The sequence below is a fragment of the Abrus precatorius genome, unplaced genomic scaffold (assembly GCF_003935025.1).
Source record: "Abrus precatorius isolate BTA unplaced genomic scaffold, Abrus_2018 Scaffold7, whole genome shotgun sequence".
In the NCBI taxonomy this organism is placed as follows: Eukaryota; Viridiplantae; Streptophyta; class Magnoliopsida; order Fabales; family Fabaceae; genus Abrus; species Abrus precatorius.
Window position 1 is genome coordinate 26,166,893 of NW_020874417.1, and position 11,716 is coordinate 26,178,608.

General features: G+C 35.4%; 1 protein-coding gene across 1 annotated transcript; it reads right to left on the reverse strand.

The window, feature by feature from the left end:
* Positions 1 to 1,018: 1,018 nt before the first annotated feature.
* On the reverse strand, positions 1,019 to 11,716 carry LOC113872268 (plant UBX domain-containing protein 10). The gene is made up of 4 exons (XM_027509690.1): positions 10,700 to 11,716; positions 2,390 to 2,560; positions 2,015 to 2,218; positions 1,019 to 1,677 (listed from the first exon to the last, which is right to left on the reverse strand). The coding sequence occupies exons 1-4, from the start codon at positions 11,486 to 11,488 to the stop codon at positions 1,447 to 1,449; spliced, it is 1,395 nt and encodes a 464-aa protein (XP_027365491.1). The 5' UTR covers positions 11,489 to 11,716; the 3' UTR covers positions 1,019 to 1,446.

The window sequence follows — 11,716 nt, forward strand, 5'->3', positions numbered from 1 at the left end:
CGATTGTTGTTATTTGCTGTACATTCTCTATATGGATATTAGTCTCGGAGATCACTTATTTGTTTTTGTATAAACTGTGGATGATTATTAGTTCTACTTGGGCAGCATTGGAAATGTCAATTTAAAAGAAAATGAAAACTTAAGGATAAAATCCACGTTTGTTGGAAAGACTAATTGATTAACCATAATGAAGATTTTCACACATTTGGTCAATTGCTCGGGAATATCATGTTGGATGGAACAATTAGATATGTTCTATGCATTTTAACTTTGACCAGCTTGGTGATGCAATGATCACATCTACCATAGGGAAGCTAGAGCAAATTGTTTCATTTAAAATTAAACCTAAAAGAAGAATCTTTTTTTGTGGGTGAAATTTTAATCGTACCGTATATATGAAAACATATCTGAGGCAAGCTTATCGAATCAACAGATGTGATGTCGTGGTACAGTTGGTTACCAAGTCACTTTTTAACAGAACGACGACATTTCAACCGATTCTATCAATAGTTGAAAGCATCACGATTAGGTTGTCGTATGGCCACTTGAAATGACCATAGGTCCCAATTAAGAACCTTTAGAAAAGAGAGAATCTCGTATGATGATCCTAAGAGCCGTGCGACGGCAAGCATTTTCGTGACCGTTTTGCTAGAAACGACGTTGATGGTTAATACCCCATTCTCCATTCCCCCTCGGAGTTTATCTGAGCTTCATGCTTTGCTTCGATATTCCTGGTCAAATTTATTATACACAGTTGACATATTTCTTAACAATAAAATTTCACTTACCTTCTATCCAAGTATACGACATTAATAGGCATTATATAATAACCAAAATCCACACATCAGCCAGCCACCACCCCCACACGCAAAGAGTGGACGGAATAATATATATAATACACACACACTAACGATACTCTATTTAACATTTTTTTTTATAATTAATCAAATTTTTAAAAAATTAAAATATTTACCTGGTAAATTAATTGTGTTAAAAAAAATATTTTAATTTTTAAAAAAGCTAACCAAACAAAAGTGTATTAAAAATATATTCAAAAGAGTGTAATTAGGATTCCTCAAATACAAATGCAGCAATAGACAAAGGTAGAAATATTATTACCCGACCACTCTATCTATCAACAATCTGGAATACATATTTGATCTGATCGGAAACAAAATATATAGATAAGTAACACGGGGAGCTTCCTATTTGAGAGAACGGCCAAATACATATATCGGTTATTCTAAATCATCTCCATGTAACGCTATCTGCTTGATTGATTCAATGGAAAATAAGAACAGAAACCACGACAATCTATCATATATCTAATGTTATAATTGTTCATCAAGTCAATATTTTTTAAACAGAAAAGTAAAACATCACAGAATTCCCTATTTGCAGGCCTCCTCTTTATGTATTCGTAAGATTATTTGGCAAGTTTTATTTTCATGAACTGAGCTCCACAAACAGGCTGGCTTGAGGATGCAATCCTGCTTCCTTCAATGACAGTGTCAACTTTTCTTGTCCATAAACAACCCGAGGAAAATTGGAGACTAGGCTGTAACTCTCGGTTTCTAAACAATCCAAGGAGTCAACATAGTCGTATAAAGACTGAATTGTTGCTGTGCTGTTAAACCTCCTTTCTTTGCGTTCACCATTTGGAAACCGTACCAAAACCTAGTAATTTTAATCGAAAGGAAGAAAATAGAAAACCCAAAGGTCATGCAAATTATAATACAATTAGACAAAAACTGATCCCAAAAAAAAGAGAGAGAGAAACCAGAGACGGATGCTAAAGCAACTTTAAAACATACGGAATAGAAGTAAAATTCTTACACATAAGTGAAACCATATATGGGCTTAAGAAGTGAAACCATATTATATGAATTGAAGTTAAGATCTCAAACACTAGTGAAATTTTATAAGCTGAATAGACATATTAACTAATGAAACATGCCAATAGCAGGGTAAAGGCACTAGAGGAGAAATATTATCTTAGCTAAAACTTTAGTACCTGTGTAACATTAGCTCCTTTTTCAGGTTCTTCGCCAAGGGACTGAGCTTTCTCTTGACGCATTTTAGCTAATGCAGCTTGTTTCTCTGCAGCTTCTTGCGCTGCTCTCTCTCTGGCCTCCTCTTCTTCTTGGCGCTTTCTCTCAGCTTCAGCAGCTTCCCTTGCAAGACGTTCTTCTTCTTCTTTCCTCTGCCGTTCTCTAGCCTGGACATACATACAACATTAAGCCACTGCAACAGTAACAGGCCAATTCTTTCCAAATAAAGGCCTCAGCAACAGAAGTTGAGCTTCGAAAAAAAGTCAAGCCATGGAGTAGAGACCGCACAAAAATGACAATAAACAAGCAAAACAACCATAACCCATAAAAAAGCATACTTGATCAGCTTCAAGTGCAGCCATGTATGCAGCATCTTGCTCCTCCCTTAAGCGCATATTATTCCGTCTTTCTTCTGCATCGAGCCTAGCTGCAACAAGAACTGGGGAACTTTCTTCAAGCACTCTCTGTAGAGTCACAAGCATCTCCTCAGGGGATTTTGGACCTTCAACCTGGATTACATAAAATTGGTTGACCATGAAAGCACTGTAGTCAGAATACTTTATTATCTATTATACTTGGGGCACACCATTTTAGTAAGATAATGAAGAATATAAACTCAATATACAAAAAAAAAAGTATACTATAGAAAGATATACTTCTTAAATTTGTGGGGTTTTAGTTATGGACGGACGAAAATGAGATAAAAGAGACTGAACACAATAAAGTTGATACTGAATTGATTTGATAGGATGTCTTACAATGTTATCTAAAACTTGAAGTACCAACCCTTATTTATACTAACACTACATCATAATCCTAACTAAATTAAGGAACAGAACATGCATTTATAGGGGAATTAAAGAAACTAAGGAAATAGGGAAACTAATCACAAGAAATAACCTAAGATACTATAAAATATTCTAAGATATAATATTGATATTATGAGATATTTTTCATATATTCTAACAATACTATATACAATTTCTCTTGGGGTCATTTGTTGCATAAGCCAGGCATTCAGTAGTAATTATAGAGGAAGAAGATATTTTCAAGTGACAAAGAACCAAGTCTACCAATCAAAATCTTCCTCATAAGCCCAGGCATTCTGTACTAACTAAAGAGGAAGAAAATATTTTCAAAAGACAAAGAACCAAGTCAAGCAACAAGAAAGTACTTCTCATGATGATTAACATGAGTTATTTCTACAACACTGGAAATCAAATTCTATTCTATATAAAAGAAAATGGAATTCATGCAGATCATTCTATTCAGCTTCACAACAAGCTCAAGCTAAATGTTATGGAGACAGATAGCACACTAGCAACAATATGGGAAAGGATGCATATCTTTCACAAGATTATTGTTTCTTACACATGAAAAGGATTCTGCAAAGGATGTTCTTTCACAATGTCATCGTTTGCATGTAATACTGTGCATAGTTGTTAATCTCGGATAGTGGCAAATAGCGACTAACCCCTAAAACACTATAGCAGAATAGCATGTAACGGTATGACCGCTATTTAAAAATTTGTAATACATATATGTTATGTGCACAAAATTTAAATATAAATACTCAAGAAATTTCACATAATCATTATTTCAAGTAAAAGTGCAAAACAATATAGCACGAGTGTTATTAAATAAAAAAATGTTTCCTAAGGATAAAGTTAAAGTTTAAAAGTGATTTATCCCTAACTCTAATTTAATCTAATAATCTAATCAGATTCTGTCTCTAATTGAAAATTCTCCTCTTCATTGTCATTGTCACTCTCTGCACTGCTTGTATAAATGTGTTCTTCCTCTTCCTTTTCAGTTTCTTCATCTATTTTTATTTTTTGCTCTTCATCTTGCATAATAATATTATTCTCCTTTCTAGAGCTAGAGGTAGTAGCAGCTTTCTTCTTCAGTATTGTTTGTTGTCTAGTGTAAGCAATAGGATCATCAGCCCTAGCAGCTTCTGCAACAACTCCCCAAGTTAAATTATCATCATCAAAGACCAACTCATCTTCAGCAAGTTCCGTATTTTCTCCTCCCATTTCTCCAATCAACCACTGATTGTAATCATCAATATCATCCAAAACAATGGGATTAATCACTTCACAACTATTATAACGATCTGGCAGATTTTGATTCTACTTGATATAAACCAAATCTTGCAACTTCTGGCTCTCTAATTTACTTCTCTTTTTAGAGTGAATCTAATTATTAATTAAAACAATGTTGATATCTTTTCTCAACCAATTAATATAAGTTAAAAAAATTATTAATTAGAACTTAATTACTTACATGTTCAAAAATACTCCAATTTCTCTCACAACCCTATGAGCTACAAGTCAAACTCAACACCTTAATGGCCAGCTTTTGCAAGCTTGAAACTTGATTTCCATAATTCCCCCACCATTCAGCTATAATGCCATTAAAATAATTGACATTATTTAATTAAAAAATAACAAACAACATTAAAAGAAAATCAAACTCCTTTGGTTTAAAACTTTAAACTAACTAGGAGCCAAAGTATGCCTTTGTCTTATAGCTGCATTCAAACTAAAGATTCCATCAGCTTTTGTATGTGGCCAGCTCCATTGTAATTTTATCCACCTCTTCTTCAGAGCTACTCAATCTCTCAATGCACTTGTATAATCCATGTGTCACTTCAGGATCAAACTCAATACTTGGATTGGAATAATAGAATTCGGGGTTTAAGAAATGACCAGCAGCATGTAGTGGGTGATGAAATTGACATTCTCACCTTTTATCAATGATCTCAAATACATTCTTATACTTCTATTCATTTTTGTTAAAGGTTCTTTCAAGGGCTTCCTTGGCTCTATCCATTGCTTCATATATATACCCCAGCATCATTGTCTACAAGCTTTAGTACACGCACAAGAGGCCCCATCACCTTAAGAGTATACAAGACTTTATTCCAAAATGTCGGCATCAATACAATGTCAGTTGCCTTCTTACCCTTAGTTTCTTTGACTGTTTTTTATTTTAACCAATCATCCGAAGTGAACATTTTTCTAAGGTTTCTTTGTTTTTGCAACCTTTGCAAAGTAAGGAATGTTGTTGCAAATCTAGAAACTCCATGCCAAACTAATTCCATTTTTTTGTGAACTTTATCATCAAGTTCAAAGCCAAGGAGTGGTTGTATATGAATCCTACAAAAGAACAACCCCTTTATATGGTTCTTTTGACTTTTGGAATCTTCCCAATATCCTCCAACATCAAGTCCAAACAATGAGTTGCACATGGAGTCCAAAATAAGTGTAGTCTCCTTGCTTGTAAATATTTGCCTAAGGCAAGATTTTAACAATTTATTTAAGATAAAAATAATAAAAAAATATTATTGAAGTGTATAATACTTAAAAACTTAAGTTGATGTTCTAAGTTACTACCGGCCAAAACATAGTTGCTACCGTTGTCAGTCACTATTTAGACAACGTTTTCCTCTCCCATGTCATATACAAAGGAATTTAGCAGCTCAAACAATTTTTCTCCAATTTTTACAAATAAAGAAGCATCAACACTCTTTACGAACATTGTGCCATATAGACAATTTACCAAGAAATTAATCAATGTCCTATTCTTCCTATTTATCCATCCGTCTGACATAATAGAGCATCCAAAGTTCAATCGTTCTACCTCCAAAGGTTTCATCATCTCCTTTATTAGTTCTAATTCCTTTTTTAATAAAGGAGCTCTCATTTCATAATAACTTGGTAGTTTCAAGTGTAGACCATAATTTCCAATTGCTTCAACCATGAACTTGAAGCTTTTAGACTTCACCACATTAAATGGGATTGAGTTTATATAGAAGAATTTTGCAATGTATTGAATTGTCATTGTCCTTGCTTCTTTGTCACAAGCATCCTTAATGCTTGTTTGACTTTGATTTTTTCCCAATTTAATTGATGCTTCTGGCTTCTTCATGAGTAACAAATCTAAAAGACTTTTTACATTTTTTCCCTTCTTTACAGCAGAACCAACAGTAAAAAATTCGCTTATATGTCTTTTTCCGGCCCGAACGAGATGTATTTCTCGAACCTCTTCTTTCTCATCATCAACTGTATCTTCTTCATTTTCAACCTTCTTTTGTTGGTGTGCTTCAATGAGCTTCTCCTTAATCTCTAATAGAATTTTTTTATAGACATCGACATCACCCCTTATCTCCATTTGGTGTCTTTTTGCTCTTGTAATCCCCCCTGTTGTGATTTTTAAACAAAAGTCACATGTAACACTCTTTTTGTTGTTAATATCTTTGAGGCTATTCCATTGCCAAGCAATGTCAATATTTTCTCCAGTGGGCTTCACTAAGTCACAAGTAGTAATTGCAGAAGCTCCTTCTATCCTTGTCGAGAAGATGCCATGGAATGGGGTTGTTTTCTTTTCAAGTAAGAGAGTGTGCAGATAAATATCTTTCAGCAAAAGAGGGTGTGAACAAAAGAGTGGAAGAAAAAATCAAACCATGAACAGCAAAAGACAATTTCAACTCCAAGGCAGAGAGGATGAACAAAAAATCAAAGCTTGAAGTCCTGACCAAAAAAAATAGAGTATGATCAAACACCAAAGAAAACAAAACTTTATCTCCTTCCGCAAATCAGTGCATGCAATTATGAATGGGGAAGGAGAGTGTGAATAGAAACAAGAGCTTCAACACCAGCAAAGCATGAAGTCATAAACAAAAGAAGAAGCTTGCTGCAGTGAACGGAAAACAGGGGAGATAGACTGAAAAATCTCATTAATCTAGTGAACAGTGATGCCGAAGAGGAGAGGCCAAAGAAGATACACAGGAAAAGCTTATTTGGCCGGCAAAATTGAATGGGTGAACCAGAAAGAGAGAAAGGGAGAAATCGCAACTTCTTGCACTTTGGAGTGGACTGTGTAGACAAAGATGGAAGAGAGTATATTTGTATAATATTTATAAGTTTTATAAAGGGTCAAATGACATTTTTACCCTTAAAAAAAGCAAAATGCAGTGTTTTAAAAAATAGAAACGCACAATTTTACTAACCAATTAGGGTTAGTTTTTTTCTTCCCCAAATTGCGATAGACACGCGATCTACCATCTCAAGCCGCCACTATTTACCCGCAACTACGCAACGACAAAATTGCTCAGCATCGGAACTGCAGCAGTATCTCAGGCCGCCGGTATCGCACGCTATTAACAACTATAATACTGTAAATCGCAAGATTATTTGCCCCTTATCATTATTTCTTTCTTTGACAAGAAAGGCCACACAACATCAAAAGTGACACTTAAACCCTCGAGTTTTATTCCATAAGAACATATCCTAAACATTTTATTCTTTTTTTGATAAAACATTCTTTCGGTTCCATTCATAATTTAACAGAATATAAACATAATTGTCACACTAATTGCTAAAATCCTAAAATGACAAGGCAACCTCATTTTTCGTCACAGTCAAAAAGTCAATATAACTGTTTGATATGTGTAAACCTTACTTCTTACATACAACATATACAAGCAATTGTTTTGCCACTAAGTGTTAGCTCAACCACTCAACTACTAGCATTGAACTGCCTCAATATGCTTGTGACATGCGTAAACAAGTAACGGGCAACACACACACAAATGGCATACCAAGGAAGAACACTGTGAGAAAAGCTAATCTTATATATAAAAGGATAAATATCTTGTTACTCATCTATCTTAAGCACATTATGTGCGCAAACATTTCCTCACATCAAACTTGCTAATATTTTACACAGAAATTCACATACATGTCAAAATTGAGCTAGAAATCTTAGGTTCATTAGCTCTAAAAACTAAAACCACAATATATTCATGAAGCAAACTAGCATGGTCTATCATTAATTTTTAGTCTTGTTTTACACACAACACATGCATGTATTTTATATGTATTTTACACATAAATTAACTCATTGAAGCCTTGAAATTTGAGCTAAAGAAACAGAAAATCATGTTCAGGTGTAGTGTATGACCAACTATTTCTCATTACTAATCCATTTTATTTTATGCATACTATTGTAAATAATTCACACAAAAATTTGCATAGAGGGCTATAGGTTCCTGATAAATTTATCGCGCATGAAGCAAAATCCATCCTTCTAGAACTCAATGTATATACATTGATAACAAATTTTAGGCTCTGAATCCTATCAATGGGGTTGAAAAGTAATATTACAATTACACTTCCTTATATAAGATCAGATCTTAAAAAGAAAAATGATAAGTCTAGATTTTTGGGGCTTTTATATCTTATTTTCGTATATTTGTTCCTTACATGATGGAGATTTTACACTAATTTCTTTGTTTATAATTGCAGTTTACCAGGAATCGGTTACCAGTAAATTGCGAAAGCATTTTAGTCCTCAAAAGAAATTTAATGGAAAACATGAGCAACCAACATGGCTATACTTAGCAACTAGCAAGGTCACACTTTTAAATGTGATTGGGAGAGGAGATCATTGGCCAACTTTTAAATCATCTCTTCCATTTAGAGAATTTTTTGTTTTTTTTTCTTTTCGAATCAATATAATTTTTTTAAAATTTGTTTTCTCTGCGTATTTCGGTATATGTAGTTAAATTCATAGTTTCGGCTATTTTGAATTCTTTGTACATTTTATGTGTTTCTTTTTGCATGATAAGTGACTATGCCACATTTAATTAATAAAAATATAGGGTAAAACAAGATAGAAAATTAAATGCATCAAACTTAGTTTTCATCTTTCAATTGGTTATTGAATGAAAAACTCATAGAATCTTCATTTTTTCCTCTCTTCCCACCTTGCATAACCATTGGAGGTGATAATTTAGAAAAAAAAAAAATTGACATAGCATGATAATTAAGTGTTAATAGTTTTAGTATAAGTGATTGACGACCGCAAGAAAACTTGGATTGAAGTTAAACTAAAAGTAAATACAAAAAAGTGTAAAGGTGGAGTCATTTGTCTAAATTCATCTTGAATAGTTTTCTTGTCAATAATTGTGATGTGCCCTTCTCTTCCCATTACAGCTTAATTTAAATCTTCTATAAATTTTTCTTATTCTATTACACATATCCCAATTTTGACAATTTATATACTAGAACATTATCTTCATAGAATTATATGAGGAATGAACGAGAGATAAACATTATTGATATAATTAGGAAAAGAATTTATATACTAAAACTTTGTCTGCATAGAATTATATGTTGAAGAGTGTGACTAGGTATAGTTAAGTTGTAAGGTTAAGCTCATTCATTCTAGAAAAGGGTAATTTTGGTAAAATTTTTATTATCTAAAACACAATGCGCAGAAGTACAAAAAATTGCCATTAATGACTACCCAAGTTTATGATAGACAGACCTCCAATTAATTAAGAAAGTGCATGAACGGAAAAGTAGGACGAGACATGGGATTGATGCCTTACGCAATTATATTTATCACATCAAAAGAAAGGGTAGTTAAGAAGCACATGGAAAATGAGAGAGGATGTTGTTAGTACCACACTGGATAAGTAGCAATCTACAATAGACTGAATAGAGGGGAACATTCAGGACATATCAGCTCCTGGGATTGTCATCATGTGCTGTTTATATTCTCTTGTTTCTCAGAAATTCTGGTTTTGCGATCTGAACCCTGATGCTGGGAGGTGGATTTCCCCAGTAGTAATGAGGTCTCCTATTTTTCTTGTCTCTAATACCAAGGACTTACTAACTTGGTACTAGAGCTCCAGATCTGGGAAACCAAATGGGAACAAACAAGATTGAAAGGGGGCTGAAGAAATGAAAGAAGTATTGATGGGATAAGCAAGAATGGAGGACATGTTGGCTGACCGCAATTCCAAAGGAAGGGGGACAATCAACCAGTAAACACAAATTTCTCAATAGGAACAGCAGAAAGCTGGGGAATAGCAGATAGTCGTTGGGAAGAGAGAACGTGGGGCTTGAAAGCGGAAGTGACAACAGCAACCATCTGCTTATAGGGAAGGTGACATATTTAACTTGATAAAATTATTTGAAGGCATACAAATAAGAGTATCGCTAACCAATAACCTAAAGCATTAGTTAAGAAATAAAAAATAATTTTTTTATTAATTATCACGGGTACAGGAGCATTAATAGCATTCTTTTTACAAAAACATTTCACTCTTGATTCCTTAACCACTTCCTTAGAGCATTGGTTAGCAGTTGCCAATAAATAACACAAGCAGGGGCAAAGTGAATATAGGCTGAAGCACAAGGAAGGAACTATGAGTCTATGACTTGACCAAAGACTAAATATGGCATTAATAAACCGTCAGACTTATTTATCTTATTTAATCCAGGTAAGGCTATAATACAAAAAGAGTTGCTCCTTAAAACTTAGTATATTATGGATTTAGAGATACTATTTCACCTTTCCCCGCTTCACGGTTCAGGGCCTTCATCGTTCTTTCTTTTTTCAAATCTCTCTCCCTCCCTTTTTTATCCTCTCAACAAAGCTGATCACAGATCTTTGTGGGGAGTGAACTAGTTAAACCAATCCATAGTTAGATCCAATTTCTATACCTTACTACATTCATACACATAAAAGTGCAATTTCAGCAAATAAATAAGCACATAGGGGGGGGGGGTGTTTGAGGCGCATAAATTAAATTAAATCTATAAGAAGAATGGATTGGGATGGAAAAAGAGAACCTGTTGAAGAAGCGCGATTCTCTGATTGGTAGCGGCCATGACGAGAGCACAAAAGGGGAATCGAGAAGCCTTCAAGCTGTTACTCATCTTAAACCCTTCGCTAGCGCGAATGCTACCACCCCAACACACGAAATTCTCGTTGACAAAAGCAGCAAAAGTGTCAGAACAGAGCGTCCTCTGGCAAAACGACGGCGTATCAGGATGATCAGGGGAATGCAAGTAAACGAAGAGAAGCTTGAAGGCATTCCTCGAGCGCTGAAGCGCGTCCATGAACCCCTCGGTCACGAAATTCGGCCTCGTGCCCCCATAATCCCTCTCAAACGCTGCCACGAATTCCATCGCCTCGGAAGTCGCCGCCGAAACGGAAACCAACGGCGCCGACGAGGAAGAGGAGGAAGAGCCTAAGCCGATGAAGCCGAGGGAGTAAGAAAGGACGCCACCAGCGGCCCATAGGCCCAAGCCGATGGCGCCGGATATCAACCCTAGACTGCCGGAAATAACGGAAACGGGTAACGTGATGAGTTTCCAAGCCAAACCCGGGGGAGGAGGAGGAGGATTGGAGGAGGGAACATGGTTGTTACGGTGCGGTTGAGTGTCGGTGATTGTGGCGGTGGGGTTAGAAGAAGAAGAAGAAGAAGTAGTGGTAGTAGTAAATGACGAGACGGCGAGTTCAAGGTCCCAACCGTGAGCGGCGAGAATTTCAGTGCAGAGGTCGGGATCTTCTAAACCCGTGATCGCTTGGAAATACGCCAATTTATCTGCTACATCTCCCATTCTCTCTCTTTCCATTCAGATCCTTCCTAAACACACAATCGCAGAGATTTCTTTTCACTTCTCTTCTCCCTCCCACTTTGTATCAATCGATCAAAACAACTGAATCACTCACACTTCGTTTTATCGCTCTTTCTCGTCTCGTCTCGTCTCGTTTCGTCTCTCTCTGTAGGGCTTATTTTCGTTATGACTTAACCCGCCTTTCTACTTCCCCCCGACTCTTCAAGGTCAGGTAATTCCCTCTTT